The following is a 24,535-nucleotide window of genomic DNA, read 5'->3' as shown; positions in this document are numbered from 1 at the left end:
ATACCTCTGTTAAGCTTTTTCTTTTTTTTCATCTTTCCTCAACCTGGATAAACACCTGAGATATATTACAGAATAGATCTGCAAGACAAGTCGATCATGCGTAGCAACATCCTCCCACCCCCTCCACCGCCCCTGCTTTCCTGTTTCCCCGCAGACAAAACACAACAGCCAGAGCAGTTAAAGTGACAGGTAGCAGGCCAGAGCTGTAGGCACAGAGCCGTTCATTACACTCCCAAATTCACATCCACGCAAAAACCAGGCCAAAGGCTCGACTGTCTGCGCGATCAATTTGCAATTCAAATCCCCAGCGAGCAATTTCATGTGTGTGTGTGTGTGTGTGTGTGTGTGTGTGTGTGTGTGTGTGTGTGTGTGTGTGTGTGTGTGTGTGTGTGTGTGTGTGTGTGTGTGTGGCAGCCGTCGTTACCTTTCTGGCAGTGATTGGAATTCCAGCAGCGGTAGTTGTAGTTGTTGTTGAACATGGTCTTCCTGCACTGGGGGTTGTTCTCCATGATGCCCGGGCAGACGTCGCTGCACTCCTTGGACTGCTTGTTCCCGGCGATGTAGTTGTTGAACTCAGCGTCCAGGATGAGCGACCAGTCGATGGAGTCCAGGTAGCAGAGCTCGGGGTTCTTCTCGATGCGGATGGCGCCGCGGGTGATGTTCCTCAGGTTGTACAGGCCGATGTCCTTCAGGCTGGTCATCTCGAACACCACCAGCGCGTAGTTGTAGAAGAGGTTCCGCCCGCGTATGACGGCGAGGTTGGGGAAGAGCGTGCTCAGGCTGTCCAGGCCGGACACGCGGAACAGCAGCAGGTAGTCGGTGATCATGGTCAGCTTGGGGAAGCTGAGCGAGCGGAAGTAGTCCTGGTGGACGTTGTTGTTGTTCTTGTCGCCGATGAGGAGGATCTGCAGGTAGCCCTCCACCACCGTGCAGTTCTCCAGGCGCCTGAACTCGTTGATGTCATTGCCGATGTCGATGCTGGGACCGCAGACTGCAGGAGGGAGACAAAAAAAGCAGAGGGTGAGGGGGGGGGGGGGGGGCATTAATCCATCAAATCCAACAGTAACGTAAACCTCATTTGCTCTATTATTATTCATTTCTTTGCTTTCATTTGAGGCTCTCCACAGGGATCAAAACTGTTTCATCATCACAATATGAAGTCTTGGCTAAATCAAAAGGCTATATAACATATTCTTACAAATGATCTGAATATTTCAACATTTATTTATTTACACACTCTCTGCAATAAATAGCTGTCAAACGGAGAAATTAACAAAACAACGTTCTCCATTTCCGAACTGGGGATATTTATAAAGAGATGCTTGTTTGTGCTTTTTCTAAATATTGACGGTACACTTGAGCTATGCGGTTGTTGACACAACATGTTTGCCTCGCAGTGCACATTTTCAATGCCATCTTAACGTGGCGTGACAGAGTAAATACGCGAGTCAGGTTCTATTCAAGCTCAGGTAAACGCCGCAATCAAGTTTACATTGTTGTTGCTCTTGTGTCCACTTTATATGACCCCAGTGTTTGGATTCATGCCGCTTTGCTTTGATCAAGCTTTTATAGCACAATGACATCGAAAGGCTTGGTTGAAATATGTACACACTCCAGGTTGATCAACCTGGAGTGTGTCATTGTGCTGTAAAAGCTTGATAAAAGCAAAGCGGCATGAATCCAAACACCGGGGTCATATAAAGTGGACATAAAAGGAACAGCCTGTTAGCATTCTAATATTTGCTTATTAGTACTAAACCCAAAGTAAAGCTGAAGTTGAGGGGACTATAGACTTATAGACTGTCTATAAGAAACGGACTTAGTCACAGTGACGTCACCCATTTGTTTGCCATTGCCTTTTGAAGCTTTGAGCTTCGCCGTTTTTTAGTTGATGCCAACAAGCAGTGATCCGAGAGAGTGGAGCTAAGTACAACCAAATGCTGAATAAGACATTTTTAAGGAGACAAACATTTTACAATTAACTTTCATGAACTGAAAACGCCGTGGTAGGAACTGCGTGGTGGCTACGTCCTACAGCAAACCCTTCTGTATGGTATTTCTTTCTCTAAAGGGGACAACAGTTTACTAAATGGACATCATGCTGTACTGAAGTAGACTTGAAACTAGAGATTGAGACCATGAACTCATGTTTACAATGTTTATTGAGGTAATAAATCCAGTGAGAAGTAGGGTCATTTTCAAATAGACTTCTATACAATCAGGCGTATTTTTGCAACCAGAGGAGTTGCCCCTGATGGCCATTAAAAAGAATGCAACTTTAAGGCCCTTCCACATTGGCTAAACTCTCCAGAACCACAGGTTGCTCCTGTTTTTTGTTCAGAAACCAAAAGCATACAGTTGATGAAAAGCCAACCTTCTAACAACCTGACCAGGAGTTAAAAAGCCATTTCACTCAGATTTCGTCCTTAAAGAAAAGTCAGGGGATGACCAAAGTCAGTAGGATTTATCCTCTGGGGGCCATGAACGGCTGTGTAAGATGGCTAATCATCCATTGATATCTCCGTCTGAACCACAGTGGTGGATCGACCAACAGACAGACCTAACATGCAGCTAACATGGCTAAAAACAGCAGTTGTCAGTGTGGTGTAGCCTGTAGCAGTCTTTGCATACAATGTGATCTAGTGAATTGAATAATTTACGACAGAAGTGAGTACGTCTGGGCTTTTGATCAAAGGACTGACAACAAAGGACAGTTGTCTGCCCTTTTGATGTGAACAAATTGTAAAAAACATGTATTTATGCAATTTCACGTTCAGGGTAAAATAGATTTGTTTACATTTGGTTTTTAACCACATGGCAGTACTTTGTTATTTACTGAAACAGTCACTACACTCTGATTCCATTTAGACAAAGAAATACTTTGAACCAAAAGAAGCACAAAGCAAAGTAGAAAATAAAAAAGATAACGCTCTTAATCAGAACCCGCATCAGGAAAAGTTTGGTAGGGCACGTCGGTGATGATAGGTGGAGTGTTTGCCTTTCCAACTTGTACTCCCACCTGTGTGCTCTGCTCTAAACAATACTTGGCCTGAAGCCCCCGCAGCACCCACAGAAACATGGAGGCCATTATCGCACATCAGTGTGAGGATTCAGACTTCAAAAGCTGGTGGGAAGTGAGTCATGGAAAACTCACACCGAGCGGCTCACAGGTAGTCACACTACTACTTTAATGCTGGTCTGTAAAGTTTTACTGTAGGAAGGTGGTGCAGAGAGGTTTGGGAGAGACGATGCATGACAAGTTACTACATTTTTATAATTTAACATTAGGGTTTGTGTTGAAGGTTTAATTTGTGTAATGGTCACAGACTTGTTCCGAAGCCACTCCTTTGTTATTTTAGCTGTGTGCTTCGGGTCATTGTCTTGTTGGAAGGTGAACCTTCGGCCCAGTCTGAGGTCCTGAGCACTCTGGAGGAGGTTTTCTTCCAGGATATCTCTGTACTTGGCCGCATTCATCTTTCCTTCAATTGCAACCAGTCGTCCTGTCCCTGCAGCTGAAAAACACCCCCATAGCATGATGCTGCCACCACCATGTTTCACTGTTGGGATTGTATTGGGCAGGTGATGAGCAGTGCCTGGAATTAACGCCAAAAAGTTCAATCTTGGTCTCATCAGACCAGAGAATCTTATTTCTCATAGTTTGGGAGTCCTCCATGTGTTTTTTGGCAAACTCTATGCGGGCTTTCATACGTCTTGCACTGAGGAGAGGCTTCCGTCGGGCCACTCTGCCATAAAGCCCCGACTGGTGGAGGGCTGCAGTGATAGTTGACTTTGTGGAACTTTCTCCCATCTCCCTACTGCATCTCTGGAGCTCAGCCACAGTGATCTTTGGGTTCTTCTTTACCTCTCTCACCAAGGCTCTTCTCCCACGATTGCTCAGTTTGGCTGACGGCCAGGTCTAAGTTCTGGTCATCCCATACTTCTTCCATTTAAGGATTAAGGCCACTGTGCTCTTAGGAACCTTGAGTGCTGCAGAAATTCTTTTGTAACCTTGGCCAGATCTGTGCCTTGCCACAATTCTGTCTCTGAGCTCCTTGGGCAGTTCCTTCGACCTCATGATTCTCATTTGTTCTGACATGCACTGTGAGCTGTAAGGTTTATATAGACAGGTGTGTGCCTTTCCTAATAAAGTCCAATCAGTTTAATTAAACACAGCTGGACTCCAATGAAGGAGTAGAACCATCTCAAGGAGGATCAGAAGAAATGGACAGCATGTGAATTAAATATGAGTGTCACAGCAAAGGGTCTGAATACTTATGACCATGTGATATTTCAGTTTTCTTTTTTAATAAATTTGCAAAAATTTCTACATTTCTGTTTTTTTCTGTCAAGATGGGTTGCTGAGTGTACATTAATGCGAAAAAAAAATGAACTTTTCGATTTTAGCAAATGGCTGCAATGAAACAAAGAGTGAAAAATTTAAAGGGGTCTGAATACTTTCCGTACCCACTGTATATATATTTATTTATTTATTTATTTTTATTTTTTTATTCCCCCCAAGGGATTTTCCTTAAGAAAAAAAAACAGGAGCTAGAGCCATGTGCTGCCAGCTATACATATTCCCACACTAGATGTCAAACAGCAGGGCTGTCGCATCAATGTATAATCTAAGAACGAAAAGCGAAAATAAGCACTGTGCAAAACACACCTTTTGTTCAACAAGATAACCTCCTGGTTGTGAAGGTAGACTAGTCGGCTTGACGAGAGGGGAATCTAACCAAAAACCCATTCAAGAAACCCATTGATTTCCAAACAAGGGAACTCATTTATGGGTTTTAGGGCTCATTCCTGCAACATTTCTTAGACGATCAAGTATGCTTTATACATCCTTATTTAAGTGCAGCCGCAGTGTGTAGGATTTTGATGCGTCTAGCTTTACTGTTGCAGTTTGCAATCAACCGTAACTTCTCCCAAGAGCCAAGCACATAGAACTACGGTGGCCAACGCGAAAACGTGAATGGTCCAATCTAGACCCAATGTTAACTTATTTAAAACATACTTATTAACATATTACATTTCTGCCAATAGATCCCCCTAAATGCTACACACTGGCCCTTTAAAAAGGCCAGAACGACAAGTTAAACAGTACCGTTCTAACCGATGTTAAACGTGAAGACCAGCAAAAGACTCGATGCAGAAAATTATAAAACAGTTTAGCTGATACCAGAATCTGTAGTTCCCCAAAGCATATGTGCCGTTTCTTCAGAAACCCCTCCATTAGTCAGGTGGAACAATGCTTGATTTAAAAAAGAACACTCTGAACCTTTCTGCCGGGAATGAACATTTTCCCCCGAACCTCTTAACGCTGTTTGACGGTGAGGCACAATATGACATATCACAGAATTGAATAGAGATTTATAACTAAACAGCTAACTAACCTCAATCTTTAAGTCATGCAGCTCCAATGCTCTAAACCAGTGGTTTTCAATAGCATATCCCCTGGGGGCGCCAAAGAGTGAAACAAGCGAAGAAATATTAGCAGTTAGCAGTTACAATAGCAGTTAACTCATTGTTCGTGCTTGCGTGTGTGAACAAGTTGGCCCATTGAAAAATGCATCGCTTTCTGATACAACCACCGAAGTCAGCAGAAAGGGAGGAGCCCACAAAAAAACGTAGGAAATATGATCCCGATTACTTAAAAATAGGGTTTACATGGTCGGGTTCCGAGAGCGCACCTCTGCCACAATGTGTGGTGTGCAAAGAGGTTTTGGCTAACGATAGTATGCGGCCATGCAAACTGCGCCGTCATATGGAAACAAAGCACACGACTTTAGTTAACAAGCCACTGGAGTTTTTTGAGAGGAAACGTGATGAATTGCGGTCACAAAAAGCATTTTGGCACCACTAACGTCAAGGCAACTGAGGCATCTTATCGAGCTGCTCTTTATAGCGAAGGCAGGCAAGCCCCATACTGATGGAGAAACATATTGAACAGCTGTGCGCATCAAAGGAGCGCCCGCACTGTTCGCATTGAGAATAGCGACAAGTGTATAATTAGCCTAAAAGTAGGCCTAAATCGGAATATGGAATGTGTTGACGTCTGTTAAATTCAGGATATCTTTATTATTATTATTATTATTATTATTATTATTTCAGTTGACGTCTCGTGTTGACGCGCCGTGTTGACGCAGTTTGACACTGGCGTCTGTTAAGTTGTCTGCTGTTGAAAACGATCGTTTATGAATTTGCAATGACAGTTCAATTTTAAAAGTAGGCATAGGCCCTCTGTTCGTGATGTTTCAATAAAAGTATATTGGATGGACATTTTATGAATAGGCCCTTTTTTGTGAATGTACTTTGTTAAAAGAAATACAATTAAAAAAAACATGTAGGCCTATTGGGCTATCAGTTGTTTTTGAAACATCATTCCAGGAACACAAAATACCTGTGTGGGGTAGGGGGGGGGGGGGGGGGGCTTGGTCCTCCTTACCTTTTCCAAGGGGAGGCTCACATTCAATGAAATTGAAAACCCCTGCTCTAAACTTATCCACTGAACAGCAGCTCTGCAGTCAGTTATACTCAAAGAGAGAGGCAACTATGATTGTATGACACTACCCTAATGCAAGCTGCAGGTACGTAATAAAACAAATAAAACTTACGAGTGTTTGTGCAAGTAACACCTGTCCAATAGAGATCAGTCAACTTGTTGATGAGAGATGTAAAATTCCAGCCAACTTTAAGATGACTTTGTACATTTCCATATGGGGAACTAAAGGACATGCTCAGAAATATATTGTACTTTCAAAAATGTCATTATTAGGGAAGACACCACTCATATGCTGATGTCTAGAAGAACCTAACCAACTGTTGAATGTTCAAGTTTCATTTAAGTTTATGTTAACTCAAATTGTGGGACAGTGTATTAAGAGATATATCGTTCAAATGAATACTCCATACAGTCAGCGCTACATTTTAAACCTGGTTTTCTTAGAGCTTTAATAACCAACTGTTGTATAAGTTCATCAAAAGAGCAGAGACAAAGTGGCATCCCTACATTCATTTAACAAATAGTTTCCCGTTCAAAGCCACCTCACAAATAGCTGCCGTTTTGCTCCAACTGGTACTCTCCTTGATCCCTTTTAAGAACACATGCACAAGGCTATAGAAGGTAGCAACAGATACCGGAAAAAAAAGGTCACATAGACGCAGATCTCTTCACTGAAAAAACCCAGAAGAAAGACTCTTTTGTGTAAAAAAAATAAAGTTTTAAGATTGTCCTTTAATTCTTATACCAAAATAAGAAAACATATTTTACCACAGTCAACAACTATACCCAATGTACAAACTTTTTTCTACGCTCGACCTCTTCCAACCCCACTTGTGACATGAGTTTAAAAGCACACTGGAGCTGCGGCTTGTGCCAAAGCCCGGCTCAAAGGCAAAAAAAACTATCGGCTTTCTTTGCATTGGGCATTTTCATTTGGGATGATTTGGTTCTCGCATAACAACAAGAAAGCTGTCGGCTTTTTCGATCAAAACTGCTGAGAGCTTAGGAGTCTTCTCTGGAGAGCCTCTGGTGAGCCATTATGAAATGCCTCTGGTGTGATTTAAGGCAGGCAGGCAGTGCACTGGTATGTCTTCCTCTATAATCTACTTGTCAGTGCACACTGTCAGCAGCCTTCAGCGAGCTGCATACCTGTTAATACAATCCCAAACAACCGGGCCTGTGAGACGACAACGCACACAGCCGGCGGCTTTACGTCACCGCCGCTGTGACCCTTCTGCCCTCCAGCATGGCCCCACGTCTTTTCATGGGAAACTGCTATTGACCGCGCTCGTGAAGACGCCAAACTAAAAGCGTCCGATCACAAGTTTACACCTTGCTCTCAGCTAAGTGAGAATACCGCTGCCAGGTGTAGCGGCTTAATAACTCCCCCTCTCATCTCCTCTTCTTTCACACCGACACATTTCTAAACAGCTGAGTACACAGGGCTATCTCTGCAGCTTTTGATGCGCCTGCAGATCACATATTTGTTTTTGATAACCTCCCCCAACCCCCCCTCAACTGGCTGCAGCACAGACAATCAGAGGAAAATCCACGAGAAGACCAATAAGGCAGAGAAATAGGACGCAATCCACCCCTCTCTGAGCTGGCGCGTCATACACCTCCACTAGCATGCAGCAAGTCTGTTTACTCCTAATTTCTCCATCCGGTTAGTGACACATTGCCCGAAGGAAGGGTGGGGTGGGGGGGTTACTTTATAAATACTTTTCCACATGAGAGGCAAGGTGAGAAGAAAAATATCACTGTTGACGGAGAAAACTTGTTTGGTTCATCCGAAGGCAACAGAGCTGAACCCGGTTTACCCTGACCCTTTAGTCCCAGCTGATACAGCAAACCAGCGGGAATGCTCGAGAGGTTGGCCACACAAGGAACCTTCAGACACACACACACACAACACACACACACACACACCAGTAAAAGTAGGGTTTCGATGTGGAGAACCTCTCCGCTTCTTCCAGGTTTGTCCCGTAACCACTGGGGCGGGGCGAACAGTAAACTCCATGACACACAGTTCACAAGCTCCTCACTCTTTCCAATCAACAGGACTTAGTCTGTTTTGCGTGCGAGTGTGCCTCGGCTTGTTCTATTTTAAAACCCAGACCCTGGTTCAACCCCCCCCCAACATCCACCGCTCCCTGACATGTCACGATGAACGGGATGAATCAGTGAAGCCTAGTTTACGGTTTAACTGGAAACATCGGAAAAAAATATTCAGATGGCAAAATAAAAAAAAGAACATTTTGTATAAATATAGAATTTCAATTTGTTAAATTGGAGGGTTAACATGCTGAGAAGACATTGAGAGCTTCAATGGAAGTCCATCAAAGTTTCAAAGAAGGTATACTTCAATGGATTATCGCTGAACTGAACTCTCCGACCTCAGCCTCGTGGTTAGCATCGTTTGGCTGCCGGGAGGATGTTGCTGCAGCCTGGTATTCATGACAATATTTCCAAAAAAGGTCAAGGTGTCCCCAGGATTGTTTAGTAAAGTAGAATAAAAAGACTTTAAGTATTAAGTTATTAGTAATAAAAGTAGAACCCCTTTGGGGAAGAACAGCTACACATAAAGTAAAGTCTATAACCGACTTGTGTTCACTCACGTTAGGGTATACTTTGACTCATGAGAAATCTTGGAAAGTTAATAAAATACGACTGAAAATGGCAAAGCTTTTCTATAGACCTAAACCAGAACTGAACCTTTACCTAATTAGTTGACACACTGATAAACACTTCCTGTTACCAACAACAATCCAAACATAAATGCTGTCTGCGAGTGCCCGTTTGTTTTGTGTCGAAACGTCTCATCTAATGCGGCACATACGGAGCTGAATGTGTCGAGGTTCTTGACACGGTTTGAAGAACTTTATGGGACGTAGAGGGAGAAAAAGCCAAACTTAACTCAATAACCTAGCTTTCTATTTCTCAAATGCTATTTCTGCTTGCAGTATTCTGTTGAGATCACAGATAATGTCCTCTTATCGTATATTCCAACGCATCACATTGTCGGTCAGAGTTGACATTCTCATATACACACACACACTCGTGTTTGTGTGTGTGTATATCTTGACTAACTATCTCAGGTGGCTAAATCATGGCGAGGTATTTACCAACACGCTTAAGCAGACTCATTTTCTGAGGTGAGTTTGAAAAACACAAGTTACAATATTACAACCAGACTCTCTACAATCTATATCCCAGAATATATTAAAAATAATTTCCCCACTAGAATCAAATGATACATACATACATACATCATGTAGACTTAATGCAAAATTGAAATATCTTATTGACCTATAGTTGCATGCATACATTGTTGATGTCTTCTTCTGCATTAACAATACTCCTATTTATGCAGAAAGGTAATACATTGCAGGGGAAACACTGCTGTCTCTATGTATAATGATGCACCATGAATAAAATGTATATAGTAAAGCATGTTTTGTTTTTGTTATGTAACAAAAGCAATCCTTATTTCCACATATTTGAGCATGGAAAGAGCAACGTTTCCCCGTGTGTGTGTGTGTGTGTGTGTGTGTGTGTGTGTGTGTGTGTGTGTGTGTTGTATATGTGTGTGTGTGTGTGTGTGTGTGTGTGTAGTGTGGAGTAGCATTACTTACTCTCTGCGGTGGCGGGCCGGAGGCAGGACGACAGACCCAGCATCAGACCCCAAAACAAGGTCAAGCGGCTCCATTCCGTTGCAGACCTCATTCCTGGATGAGTAAATCCTCCCAAATCCTGCAAATAAAGACGTCGAGGGGGAGGACACGTGGGCAAAAAAAAAAAAACCCTGCTCACAATTATTAAAAAAGCTTTTTTCTTTTTTTTTCCTTTTCTTTTTAATGCAGCCCCAGTACCTCGTCTAGCTCTTAGCCGGCTAGTGGAGCTAATGGCTGCTGCAGACAGGATGGTGCTAAACCCCGTGCGGTAGACTCACGCACGCATCGCTGGAAAACAACAACAACAACAAGCACCACCACCACCTCCTCCACCACCACCACCACCACCCCGCACTGCGGTCGAACAGGCGGCGGGGTCTCCTCTGTTACCCGCATCCTCTCGCTCCATGTCTGCAGGAGAGACGCTGCTGGAGGAGTCCTCGGGAGGCAGAAAACGAGCGCACCCTCCCGCCACCCCCTCCACCCACCACCACCCTAACACTGGGATGCAAAGAGGCTGTCTGTGGCGGACAGTAACATGTTAACCTGATGCGCAGCCTCCTTGTTTCAACGACACGACGCTTCTTTCTAAATATCCAGGACCAAGTCGTCCTCCTCCTCCTCCTCCTCCTCCTCCTCAGCCGCGCATCACGCACACACGCACCGCGCTGCTGTGGAGTAAATCACCTTCATATCAGCGCGAAAAAATGGATTATTTGTCCGTATGGTCTCCCGGTGGGGCCTGAGTGGTTGTCTCGAGTCTCCCGTGGAGCGAGCGGCGTCGTGACACAGGTCTCCACGCTCACAGGTCTCCACGCAGAGGCTGCTCCGCCGGGCTGCAGTCCGCTCCGCTCCGCTCCGCTCGCTGTAAACACGGCGCCCTGCGCAGAGATCGTCTCCTTTTGAGAAAGATGGATCACTCCTCGCTGCCGCCGCCGCCCCGCCCTCCGGTCTGTGGGAAGTGGGCGTCGCTCTTGCTGCAGTTCAGCGACTACGGGAGAGCAGTTACCATAGTGACCGGTCTGGTACTCACACACACACACACACACACACACACACACACACACACACATACAAAAAAAAGTCAGCTTTATCACGTGTCTTTTAACAGAATAACGATATTAACAAGAGGACAAAGCGTGTCATTAGTCTTCATTTATATTGACACATACAGGATCATTTCACTGCGCCAGCTCTCCTTGTATGGTCACACCGGACATTGTTTAATAATGTGGGCCTTTAATCATCTACATGTAGTCCATAAACAAGCATACTATTTTTGTTCTGCTTTAAAAAAAATCCAGATCTAAAATATTAGACAGAGTAAGACTTCATGTTCTTCCTTCTCCTCTCTGCTCGCCGCCGTAGCGACTCCGTTTAAGACGCGGCGCGAGGGAAATCCAGGAATGCAGATCCAGGATCGGGGTTGTTTTGCTGCTCACAGACACACAGCAGCGCAGGGCTGCCTCTACAAAGATCGTGTCTGTCTGCACCACCTGTAATTACACTCCTGAATCCACGAAGTCACAGCTGTGTCTTTGTGTCTGTGGCGCTTATAAAGCCTGTCAGTCATGTCCTACACGAGCAAATGTCACTTGCGTCTTCATATTAACATAATGGCTTTTTGTTTTTTTAAGGTGCTTGTGTTGTGTCTGTCTTATTGTTATCCAGACAATACAATAATATGTGGCCATGGTTGTGTTTACATTATGATATTACATTAGGCTATTTAACTTTGCTATGGACTTGGATATTAATCATATTATATTCTAACTTACTATTTAAAAAATAGCATTGATCCTACATCCCCATGCCTTGTCATACAATATCACAACATTCATCACGTAGTCATGTCTTTTGGAGCTTGCTTGGTACAACTCATGCAAAAACATTGGGCTCTGGGTTTTCCCCTGAAATGACACCGAAATGTTGCCATCTTGAGGTAAGTGGACCCAACTGCAAGCTTCAAATCTACAGTCAAATAAATCACAAGAGGGAGGGGTAAAAGCTCCAATCTGCTGCTGCAAATAAATATGAAAATATTCATGTATTCCTTCTGAAAAAACATAGTTTAATATATTAAATCTTTTTTTTCTTTGCATATGTGGTTGTCATGGGAGGTCACGGTGGCTATAGATCCAGTAACCCTGACAGTGTTGATGCTTTGTCTGAGCCACAGAGCTAAACAGGGATTCCAACTGTTAACTTTGGCCTTGTACGGTATATTTAGCGCCAAAACATCCACAACACTGGTATGCAAAATAAGGTCATAATGTAGCCTTGCAAGCTAAATATATGAAAGGGAGACTGTTGCCTCACTCATTTGTGAGTAATGTAAAACAACTCACCTCATCACACTTTGTTTGAGACACGGACAGGTACGGTTGCGAGGATCTTCTGAGGTTGGATTCCCCGGCCAGCAGCTTATGATATGCTGTGAGAGAAGCAGACCATAAACAAAAACCCGCCCACAGCAGAGCCCCTGACAGTTTTGATTATCCCCGTATAATACAGGCTGCTCTCATCACTTGACAGAGCAGGAGCACAGAGAAATTATTCGAACGCCGCACATTACCTCAGCCCTGGCAGACAGCACTCAGTATCCGTCACAATCCAACAATTAGCACTGAAGAGAGGAAGACAAAAAGAAATGCACATTAAAACTGAAGTGAATATCGGTGGCCACCCAAGAGTCCAGCATACAGTGAGTCACCCATTAACAAGTGCTCACTGTACCAACATGACCTCCCTGTGCCAGAGAATGTTGTGCCTGTCCACTTGCATTTGTTAAGTCCCCATTAAAGTCCCCGTGAAGGCTGCCGGCGGGCCCACCTACCTCGACTGTCCCGGTGGAATCCATTCTCGCGCTGCACTCATGTGGAAATAAGCCTGTTTACCACCAACGGGTCACACATGCTAATGAGCGTCTGTTTGTTTTCCACTGTGCTCATGCAGGAGGAAGGGAATTTAGAGGGGAAATAATAGATGATATGCAGACAACAGCCCGGGTGGCTTCGCTGCACTAATGATGAAAAACGTACCACAGAGAATTAATGGATATGAAATCAGAGCAGGAAATGCGGTCCGACGGTTTGATGTTGCTGGGTTTCTGATTACGCAGAAATGCTGAGTGTCAGCTGGCCTGGTTTGGTAGCAGTGGGGTAGTTGTGGCTCAAGGATCCCCCAGGTGGACCGACAATAGACCCAAAGACCCAATTAGCTTTGCCTCAGGAACCCCCATTGGACAGGTAAAGTATGTTTTAATGTAGAATTAGATACTTGTCTACACCATAATTGTACCAGTGCGGTGCCTGTTGAAAACGTGTCTTTTCAGATCGGGCCGAATGCTTGGCCTGTTGTATCGCTGCTTGCAGCTTTCTTGAGAACAAACGTCCAAACAATTTCACGCTGAACACTGCGCTTCCTTGGGTCCTAAACAATACACCTGCCATGACATGCAGAAGTTAAACACCCAAGTCGCGTCAGAAACACCATGATATAGGCCTTCCTGGCTCCAGGTAAAAAAACACCAGACTTAACCGTTAGGCAAGGGAGGCAACCTGGTGCCTCCAACTAAAAGGGTCCCAAACATCTAAAAATGTATTATGATGTTTAGATGTGAAAAACATTTAAATATGTTACTATTCTAACCCATTTTACCCTGAAATATCAAGGCCACAAAGTTCTTAAAAACTTAGCTCTATAGTCCACTTCTTACTTAGCACTCTGGGCTTCCTCCAGGCAGTTCGGATTGGCAGCCTGACCTTCTAGACCACAGTGTTGAGGAGGACCGGAGGCCCCCAGGGCTGTGTGCTCGGCCCCCTCTTGGTCACCCTGTACACCCACGACTGCTACCCCAAACATGAAGAGAACTCAGATGGGAACTTAGCAGATGACCCCACCATCATCGGCCGGATTACAAACAACAATGACACTTCATATACAGGGGAAAACAGCAACCTTACCAAATGGTGGTCAGAGAACAACCTACTGCTCAACGTCAGTAAAACCAATGAGCTGATTGTTGATTTATGTAAAAAGGATGCAAAAACGCACACCCCTGTCTTTATCAATGGAGCTGAGGTGGAGCAAGTTAGCAGCTTTAAGTTCCTGGGAATCAGCAGAAAACAAACAACCTGACATGTTCATCACACATCTCCATCCTGGTGAAGAAAGCTCATAAACGGCTGTATTTTAAGTCCTAAGCCAAATTCTTGTCTACTATTACAGAGGAGCAATAAAAAGCACCCTGAATGGAAACATTACAAACTGGCATGGGATGTTCACAGCCCAGGACAGGAGGGCTCTACAGCAGGTGATTAAAACCGCCCAGACCATCACTGGTACCCATCTAATGAGCATCAGTGATATTGGTGATACGGGGTGCCTGCGAAGAGCTAAACAAAAAAATACCCACCCCAGCCACAACCTGTTCACCCTGCTGCTGTCTGGAAAGAGTTACAGAAGTATCAGCTGCCAGACCTCCAGACTTCAGAGCAGCTTCTTCTCTCTGACTGTGAGACTCCTTAATTCATTCTCCACCCTCAACATATGATATAGTTGTTTGGTTTTTTGCGTGTTTTTGTGTTTTGTTGTGTAGCAAAATAAGACTGCGATCTACATTTCATTGTGCAACCATGTTATACAATGACAATAAAAATAACCTTGTAACCTTCTACTTCAGAGGAAAACACTGTAGTACGACTGTGAAAAAAAACGAGACACAATGTAAAAAACTGAATCCTGCAAATGTTCTTCGAATGTCAGAAAAACAAAGTTTGCGGAAAGTTCTGAGATCCGTATTTTTTTTAATCAAAAACAAACGTTAAGAAAACATTCCAATATGACCTTAAGGGAATGTTCGCTGCTGAAGTCCCAAACCAAGAAGTGTTTACTTGAAAGTACTTTCAAGTACATTGTGCTGATAATTCCTCTCTTTTACTCTGCACTTGAAAGGAATTAAGGACGTTAAACGCTTGGTATTAGTATTTATTTCCAAATAAGTGAAAGGGTACAAAGTAACGCACCAGTGTGTGCCTGGGGCCCAAAATCACTGAATCCGACCCGGAAAACATGCAGTCAGGTTGGGGTTACACGCGGTTAGAAACAGCACTAAAATAGACTTGGCAGTAGTCATTTCCACATCTGTTATAAAGAAGAGCACAGATTAAACTAACAAAGGTATTTTGCCTGGCAGCAACATTATTAGTGTTATTGGTTTGTATCAATTCTTACAGCAGAAAAAATGACTCATGGTAAAAGGGAAAAACACAACCATGTTGCACAAGTATTACTGGAAGAAAGGTTTGGTTACAACTTTATCCTGCATTCATTTAGCGCTCGTCCACTGTTTTCAGTATACAACAGCCAAAGTGAACTTCAATGAGCCGCTGTCTGCCCGATGCAGACGACATGCTGGACTGGAGAACCCTGAAGTCACGCCCCTGCTGCTCCAAAGAGGGAAATTGGTTGTTTATGTGGCCAAATTGCACCAAATTCGAAAATATGCAACCCACGTTGTTCCCAGCAATACAATACAGAGTTACAGATAATTCTTGCTTCATAGTTAGATGCCCAAAAAAAATCACACAGATGCACAATCCCCTATGTTTCAAGAAAGAAAAAGAATTGACTAATAGTTTTCCAATATACAGCAAAGGCATGGATGCACATGGACATAACGGTGTCCATTTTAAACATGGCAGAAGTTAGGGTCCCACGACATTCAACTTAAGGCCTATTACCTCCTGCTAAGATGAAAAATAGGCATTTAACTTCTAAGAGGACGAGTTCAGGTGTAACTGATTACCTTAACGATGGTTCTGTTCCATTCTAGTGTCCCAGTGAGCAATGACCCAACAAGGAAGATAAATTGCATTCAGCCATTGTTTATTATATCTTTTACTTCTGTGCTTTTTCCTGCTGTTTTCACAGATCCTCTCCTACGGGTCAAAATGTCTTCATTGAAAAAGGCCTCTTGATGCATGAAGACCTTTTATATGATGTTTGGCTTCACAGGGCGTTCATAATTGATTTCATGAATTCAACCATCTGGGAGGCCGTAGTTTGTAATGCAGTTAAAGAAAAAAATCCCTCAAGAGGGTTGGCGAGTCTACTTATGACCACTGTTCCTTTTATTGATTTTGTAATCTTTTGCCTTTTACATTACACACTGTTGCTTTCGATCAGATTCTCCAGGCTGCTGCTGGTCACGACACAGTAAGGTACAGTTGGTGTGACATCACTGCTTTGAGATTTCAGGGCAGCTAGAGACAAAGGTTCAAAGGGTCCAGTAATTAGCGTTGTGCCTCAGTTGCTGGTGCATTAGTCAGAAAGACTGCGAAATTATGTAACGTGGCGGTGAATAGTCTCAGAACTCCTGATGACACATGGAAAACTCAGAGGAAGAGGAACAGTGTAAACCATCAAAACTGCAGACTGTAGAATATATTTGGCGGTGTTTAAAGTTGAAAGATGCGTCATTACATGTGTTTTGAGAAGTGGTAGACAAACAAAGAACAATTCTACTAATGTTCATATGAAGCGTTTCATATATGTGATATTTTAAATTAATTAAAGCCACAACGTTTACTTTAAATCCAGTTATCTTCACATTTATCCAGCCTAATGTTATCCAACACAACATGTCTGATTTGTGATTTTTACCAACGGTTGTGTCTACCCTCCACGTTTTAGCCTTGTACTGGAATATGACATTTACACGGAAAATAACAAAACTTCTTCATATTACTGTTAACCTGATTCTAACCAGTATGCAGGTCTCTCATCACCTCGGTCACCATGTACTCCTCCCGCCCGGAACCAAAGATTAGAGGTGTCTGTTAGAGGTCGGCTGCTGAATGTGGGGACGCAACCGGATGTAACCAATAAGCTCATCCGGCAGCTGAGAGGCCGCTTAGCACACAAGCTAACGTCATCTGAACAGTTAAAACCTTACTATTTGATCATAACTACATATTGTCAGCCGACAACACGAGAGAACCAACATGATTAAAGCCATCTTGATCTTTAACAACCACGGAAAGCCGCGGCTGATCAGATTCTATCAGTATTTTGTGAGTATTTGTGGGGGGGTCGCATCAAAACATTAGCATCCTGTCAGCCAGGTTAACACATTGTTACTACTTCTGCTACATTTACCTGAAAGATTACTTTGCATTATTCTAAAAGTTCCCAAGATCAATTCAGTGAGAAAATAATCAGCATATTAATCCATAATGAAAATACTTGTTGGTTGCAGTCCTGTTTTACAAAAATAATTAAAAGGTAGCTCCCATCTTTAAATAAATACATAAATAAAGTCAGACTATTATATGAATGCGTGAGTAATACTAATCTATTGGTAATATATAATAGAATTATAATACATCTGTCTGCTCTGAGTACTTTTACTTTTAATACTAAATAACATTTTTCTGATTATACTTTTACATAAGTAACATTTTTAATACAGAACATTTACTTTTGGTTTTACAGAGAGGCTTTTAGTACTCTTACTTAAGTAAAAGATCTGAATACTAGTAACCAGATACAGTGGTTATCTAGGCTCTTATCTTAAACATGAGCCTTTGCAATGATGTGATTCTATATTTGTGCCTAGAATCTGTGAGTGGGAATTTCCGAATACACCTAAGGCTTTTCAGTTGGATCAAAGTTTTTTTGGAGAGTTTTGTTTAAAATACGCTCTTTTGGTACAAAGGGATGCTACTTTATCAGCCAACTTATATAAATAAAAAATGAAATATCACTCAAAATAATGATGGGTGCCTATAGAGTGAATTTAGTAACCAAACACAGACTACATTTCCCAGAAAGGTTGGCGCTTAACAGACTGTGTAACTTGTTTTCCTACAGGCTGAGGACATGCAGCAGCAGATCATTCGGGAGACTTTCCATTTGGTATCTAAGAGAGACGACAACGTCTGCAACTTCTTGGAGGGTGGAAGGCAAGTATTGCTGTTTTTGCTACCTTTCTGAATGAAAGTTGCACCTTGACAAGACAATAACAGAGCACATATTTTTACTAAATGTGCATCTAAAAAGACTGTCAGGTGTGTTTGTTGGTGGTGAGGGATGCACAAATTACAGAAAAGCTGCTGCAACTGAACTCATTTTTTTATGTTGTAGTTTTGAGACTGAAACGCAAGACATGTTGACAAAACTTTAAATACTCAAGACTAAAACCCTGGGCAACTTGTGTGGCCTTTTTGTCCTTCTGTCTGGTTTGACATCACTTGGCAGCATAGACAATCAGTTGATCAGAAGCTGACTGCAGCTGCAGTAGCATGACTTTAACCATTAGATGGAGGCAAAACTCACAAAAGGGGCCATGGACTCAGCCACTTCTTTTCATTTCTCTGACCACATTATTTACACTCCCAAACCCTGAATGTGAGTTATATAACAAACACTTATTTGTTTCATTCCTGCTGTCACAATTTCACAGAGCTCAAATCAATTTTTTTCTTGTAAGGTTGCTATTTTTAAAAAAAAAATGTAATCTTCTTGCAGTCTCATCGGCGGCTCCGACTACAAGCTGATCTACCGGCACTACGCGACCCTCTACTTTGTCTTCTGCGTGGACTCATCTGAGAGTGAGCTCGGCATCCTGGACCTGATCCAGGTCAGCTTCTCCTCTATTTACAGACACATTAAATGTGGGGTTTCTGAGGTGTAAATAACACTCTTGGCCTCAATTCTCAAATTGCTTTACAAGCACCTTTTCATTACATTATGTTGCATCTGATTCATTTTGGGAATCAAACCCGTTGCCTCCTCACCGGTTGTTTTTAATGCTGGTGATCCGAGAAATGAAACTTACTCTGCTGCCGATCTCGATGGCAATCTTTCTGGGTGAGACGGTAAACAATAAAGATAATAAAGATGGCTTTGTTGCACTTGTGGTAGCACCTAATAGATGTAGCTCATCCACACCCACAACAATTAGTGCCCTAAAAAGTTAAGCAATACCACCAACCTGCTCTGTCCTCCCACTGATCGCTGACATTAGATATTGATCAGCGGAAAATCAGCTTCATCATCAATAAAGGAGTTACTGCACGTGGAATGACAGATTTAAAAGAAATAAGATAAGATAAGATAATCCTTTAATAGTCCCGCAGCTGGGAAATTTGCAGGCTTACAGCAGCATAGAGTAAAGTGCACACAAGAGACATAGTAAAAGAAAAACAAGATAAAATAAAATAAAATAAAAAACAAGTATTATAAATAAGCAATAAAAACAGTAAAGAATCCACAATAACTGAAATATTATATGTACAGACAGAAAAACTATTATAGCTATAATTGCACAGTGTATTTTATTGCACAGGTTTTTAGTGTCATGTGGTCTGCTGGGAGCAGAGTTGGTTGTGCAACCTGACAGCAGCCGGAAGAAGGAAGGACCTGCGATACCTCTCCTTCACACACCGGGGGTGAAGCAGCCGGTGTGTGAAGGAGCTGCACAGAGAAGCATGTCTGAATCACATTTACTTAACCAATACAACACCCTACAAAAGTAGGAATAGTTTCAATAAATAACCTTTAATTTACTTATATTGTTATCGATAATGGTTTTATTAGCAAAATTAGCTATTATCATTTCTGTAGTTGTTTAAATGTTCAGACATGAGACATAACCACTGGCTTCCTGCAGGTTTGGACCAGGACCCTCTTTACTTCCCTTTACTCATTCAGCAGACTTATAAGAACTGTGTTAATTAACTTTGATCCCAGGGGAGATCCGGCGTCTGTTACCCCCTCAAATTTAACCAGAATCTCAAATAATCACCTTGAAAATATTGCTCTTCACAAAAACCACATTTTAAGTTTTTTTTTTGAGAAGTGAGATGTTTACCTGCCAGATGTTCTTCTTCTTCATTTGTAGGTGTTTGTGGAGACGCTGGATAAATGCTTTGAAAACGTCTGCGAGCTGGACCTAATATTCCACATGGACAAGGTGAGTGTCGAGGTCGGGGTATAAAAGTGTATTTTGCCACCATTGGGCGAGCTCGGAAGCATTCTTTCACTGAGTGTCAGCTGCAGGAAGGCGGTGACTGAGTCACTAGAAGTAAATGAGCGACGGGGAAACCATCGCCCCGAGGCAGCAGAGCGAAGTGGTCGGGCAGGGGTGTAGGGCTCGGAAGCATTCTTTCACTGAGTGTCAGCTAGGTAGGTTAATCACTTCTACATGTGAATGTTTTCCGTGCCACTGTTTGTGGGTGCATTTTTCTGATCCAAAAATCCATTACTACAATGTGCCTTGAAACATGTAGCCTGAGGTATCTGTAAGACCATGGGAACGTTGAGGTCTTTGCGTGTTTTATTTCCATCTAACAATGTTTTGTTCATGTGTACTCCGTTATGTTTACCGTATGTGTGCCAGGTCTGCAGCGGCGGTTTGTTAGAAAATATTCAGTTTACGGTTCAGATGAGGGGAGCTTTGTATTTATGAGCTAGCTGCGGGGGTGTAGTGACCTCCTGAGGTTACATGCAGTGTAGTCATGTGTGTGTTTGACTCTTCCATTTTCAGGAACAGCTGCGCTTCTGTAATTGATCCAGTTCCTTTCAGTGTATGGGCCCAGAATTTTCTTAATAATACAGTAAATCAACCTGGGCTCCTGATGGTAAATCATACGCTAGATGTTGAATGAGCTCTGAAATGTTTCCTTTGCTCCACAGTTTCCCTCGTCTTGAGAGCTGCATTTCTTTGTTTAGAAATAACATCTGTGTTCAAGGTTTCTTCTTGTCAACGATATGGATTAAAAAAAACTACATCTGGACAGTACGCAGACTCCTTTTAGAAGGATTGCTGCGCATTGTGTTCAGACTACAACAAGGTCCTTCTCTTCTCCGCCTAGAGCTGAGCTCAAATTGTTGCAGGAGACTAATCGTGCACATACAGATGGCCATCTTGATTGAATCTTCCCAGCAGGAAATTGATGTCATGTGGCGCAGTGGGGTTTGGCCTGTGGAATGTTCCCAAGATGGAACGTGGTAATATTTCTACTAAAGACTTAAAACTTTTCCTTTCAGAAGGCTTTCCCAGCTTGTAAAACTCAGATTTTGGACATGTGCAGATTGATAAATTACATATCAAGGCTGTTTTAATTTATTTTCCTTGTGTAATTTCCTACAGCTCTTACTAATATTGTCCGGGGTGGGGGGTGGGGGGGGTTTGCAAGGAGAAAATGTAGGAATATAGCTTTATGGAATACTTTTCCTTATTGGTTTCAAAACTGTTCCAGGCATGATTGTTTCCAGGTTATCATCCTTAACTTGAAAGCAGAAGACGGTCTCATGTTTCCTGGAAATATTTTCTGCCCACAGGAATTAAAGACTCTCATGTGAGAGTGAAACTGATACTGCTAGTGAGCCATGAGAGAGAAGGCGACGTTGCAGAGAGGACCGAACTCTCCAACATTAGATTTGTACCTCTCTCGCCCCTTTTTGTACCATTTGGTACAAAGAAACACACATGAGCTGTTCGGGAGACTGGGAGGATTGCGAAATTCCGAACATCACACCCCTTTAAACCCATGCATCTGGCCGTGTTTGTTATTGTTGAATTTCTTTCTGACATCAATCAAAGTGTTCTGTTGCATTTAACAATGTACTCTGGATGTTGAGGCACAGCCAGCACGCAAAGAGAGCTGATCCAAAGACTGTATCGCTGTGTGCTAACTGCTCTTTCCCTTCCGTCTGCAGGTCCATTACATCTTGCAGGAGGTGGTGATGGGAGGCATGGTGCTGGAGACCAACATGAATGAGATCGTAGCCCAGGTGGAGGTGCAGAACCGCATGGAGAAGTCCGAGGTCAGTCCGTCAGCCACGTTAAAGGACCTTGCAAGTGTCATGACATTAAATATAACGGTCATTATTAGCCTGGCTCCAGACCTCTTAATCGCCACAAACATCTCAGATATGTTCAGGGAATCAAACAGGTCTGATGTTTTTGTTGTCTTGTTTATACCACTGACAAATCACAGCTTAGTAGGCCTACTAACAAGGAATGTGGACATCAGCTTCCCAGAGCTAGCTAGCTAGCTTGCTACATTCATGAAAAAATGCATACAAGCATGAATGGGATTGTTCCAGCTGTTGCAAGTTATTTTTAGTCAGTTTACAGAAATAGCAAATATGTAAAGGAGTACTCCACCTTTTTAAATTGTAGTCTTCAGCCCGAACCAAAGCTGACTCGAGTGACATCACCTGAGGCAATTCATCAGACTTTGTGTAGCTTAAGACACATATGCAGCAGTATTTCCCAAGACCAGGAAACGCATTACTTTGATCGTCGGGGGAAAATGTTAAGCTAACTACTTTTGGCGACGGCTACCGCAGCGAGTCAGCGAGTCAATAGAAGTCAATAGAAGTCAATAGTACAATGTTTTGGAAAAATACGATTATTTTATCATGTCTGTATAATAAATATAAGGCAACAACCTGGAGACGGTTAGCTTAGCTTCGCACAAAGGCCGGGTGAAACAGCTAGCGGGACTCTGTCCAAAGGTCACAGAATCCGCCTACCAGGACTTCTAAAGCTCACTTATTAACATGTGTCATAATAGTTTAATCGGTACAAAATTGAAGTGGGTCTTGATAGAGAATAAGCATATGTCCCAAAATGTAGAACTGTTCCTTTAAGGTTGCAGTTCAGCAGCCAGATCTGAGGTCTCACATCTGTGAATTTGCTTGTAAGTACTGACAAGGAGACATTTCCATAACTTTTCCTCAACCACATTGTAAACAGTATAGGCGACATGATCTCTCAGGCAAAGTTATGTTCATACTGTAGTGACTTTAACTTACTAACGGTGACCTGGTAGAAAATACACATAAAAAGCTTCATCTATAGGCATACTTTCAAAAATGTTTTGTTGGTTAAGTATGTTTAATATGTTGTAAGTGGACTAATACTGCAAAAAAGTATTAGTAACATATGATTCTTATTCTCTACTTTCATAAAATCCTGACAGTAGTTAAACATGAGTTTTTTTCCATAGAAAAAATAGCCTATGCCAAGAATGTTATGATGCTGTAATCACATCCAGATTGCACTCGCAAGGGCTTTAAAGTCGTTTCCCACCTCTTGTTTTGGCAGGGAGGTCTGTCAGCGGCCCCAGCTCGCGCCGTCTCTGCTGTGAAGAACATGAACCTACCTGAGATTCCCCGCAACATCAACATCGGAGACATCAATATCAAAGTGCCGAGCCTCTCCCCGTTCTGAACAGCCGTCCCTGCTGAGCTCCGCGGGGCTCATGTACTACTGATGCAGCTCCCCTCCACCCAGTTCTGATGTTACTACAGAGAAAAAACGTTCTACATGTGTATTATGGGACCACAGCAGCTTATTCTCTCCCCTCATTCCTATATTATCACGTCAACTGGCGACAATCATTGGATTATTGTTGAGTTCTGCTGTGCACAAGTTACAGATTAACTCCAGTTGAAGGATTTGCACAATAATGTAAAGTTAGATTCTATAAAGCATCAAGAGGAATTTTAATATATAGCTTTTTCCTGCTATTCTCTCTCTATCTGTGTGTAATTTTTAATTTCTCCAGTTGATTTCCCACTCCCTCCAAAAGAAAGACTGTGTTGACCCAGTGCCTATTTTCCTGCACAACTCTTCCAAATCTCTGACATTCATCATCGGTCCTCCCTACCAAGGATTGAAAACTTTTCCCTCCGTCTGGAGCGAGATTTGTCGGACTCGGCCAATTCACCGTAATAACATATTTTGGCTTCAGTGTTGGGTTATAATTAATCAAACACATCTTTATCTCCTGTTTGTGTTTTTGTGTGTGTTCATACTGCCTGGGATAAGACTCCTCTGCTTTGCCCCTGTCACAACTTGTTTTCCATCTCTGTAATATATTGTCTGCCGGACATCCTCGTGATTTGCGAATGACATTATCGCTCTCCTGGGTGCAGCTTGTGCTCAGTACGGCAAATGTAAATGCAGTCTAATTTTCTAGGCAAGTTTTAATGTGCTACAATAGGATCATGCCAACATCTGTTCAGAGAGGCAACAGGCTAACTTTGCCCTGTTTTGGCTCCTTAAATGTTTGTATAAAGTGTGTGTTTTGTCTTTATTGGCTGGTATCTTGTGATCAGGTATAATCAAGTTCATTCCAGCCATATCCATGTCCTACAAACCTATTTGTGTCAAAGACATTTCTTGCCGTTGTAAATTAAATAAATGAAAATACATTCCCAAATGGCTGTGCTGATTCAACCTGGAGTTTTTTTTGTTTGTTTGCTTAGTCAACAGGCTGTGGTCGACCAGCACCCCTGGTCAGAACACTCTGTACCTCTGAATCCGAGTTCTTTC

General features: G+C 42.7%; 2 protein-coding genes across 2 annotated transcripts in view; one reads left to right on the top strand and one right to left on the bottom strand.

Annotated features, from left to right (window-relative positions):
* The window catches only part of LOC129108015 (insulin-like growth factor 1 receptor), a 44,338-nt gene extending 33,804 nt beyond the window's left edge, over positions 1 to 10,534 (bottom strand). The window contains exons 1-2 of the mRNA XM_054619641.1: positions 10,141 to 10,534; positions 425 to 991 (exon numbers count right to left, since the gene is read on the bottom strand). Coding sequence (XP_054475616.1) covers positions 425 to 991; positions 10,141 to 10,231 — 658 coding nt within the window. The 5' untranslated portion in view covers positions 10,232 to 10,534. The remainder of the gene's footprint in view (positions 1 to 424; positions 992 to 10,140) is intronic.
* A 6,476-nt stretch (positions 10,535 to 17,010) lies between these two features.
* ap3s2 (adaptor related protein complex 3 subunit sigma 2) lies at positions 17,011 to 24,416 on the top strand. Its single transcript, XM_054613812.1, has 6 exons — positions 17,011 to 17,255; positions 18,055 to 18,146; positions 18,712 to 18,823; positions 20,087 to 20,158; positions 21,907 to 22,014; positions 23,303 to 24,416. Exons 1-6 carry the CDS (start codon positions 17,187 to 17,189, stop codon positions 23,426 to 23,428), a joined length of 579 nt encoding a protein of 192 aa, XP_054469787.1. The 5' UTR covers positions 17,011 to 17,186; the 3' UTR covers positions 23,429 to 24,416.
* Positions 24,417 to 24,535: the final 119 nt, after the last annotated feature.

Source organism: Anoplopoma fimbria, chromosome 2, assembly GCF_027596085.1.
Source record: "Anoplopoma fimbria isolate UVic2021 breed Golden Eagle Sablefish chromosome 2, Afim_UVic_2022, whole genome shotgun sequence".
NCBI classification, from domain to species: Eukaryota; Metazoa; Chordata; class Actinopteri; order Perciformes; family Anoplopomatidae; genus Anoplopoma; species Anoplopoma fimbria.
Note: the sequence above shows the minus strand (reverse complement) of the source record. Positions and strands in the feature narration are given on the sequence as shown.

Bases quoted from the DNA above. Each gene is read 5' to 3' on its own strand.
- ap3s2 (XM_054613812.1), top strand. From the start codon at position 17,187: ATGATTAAAGCCATCTTGATCTTTAACAACCACGGAAAGCCGCGGCTG. The intron at 18,147-18,711 runs GCAAGTATTGCT...ATCTTCTTGCAG, and splicing joins AACTTCTTGGAGGGTGGAAG to TCTCATCGGCGGCTCCGACT. The intron at 22,015-23,302 runs GTCAGTCCGTCA...TTGTTTTGGCAG, and splicing joins ACCGCATGGAGAAGTCCGAG to GGAGGTCTGTCAGCGGCCCC.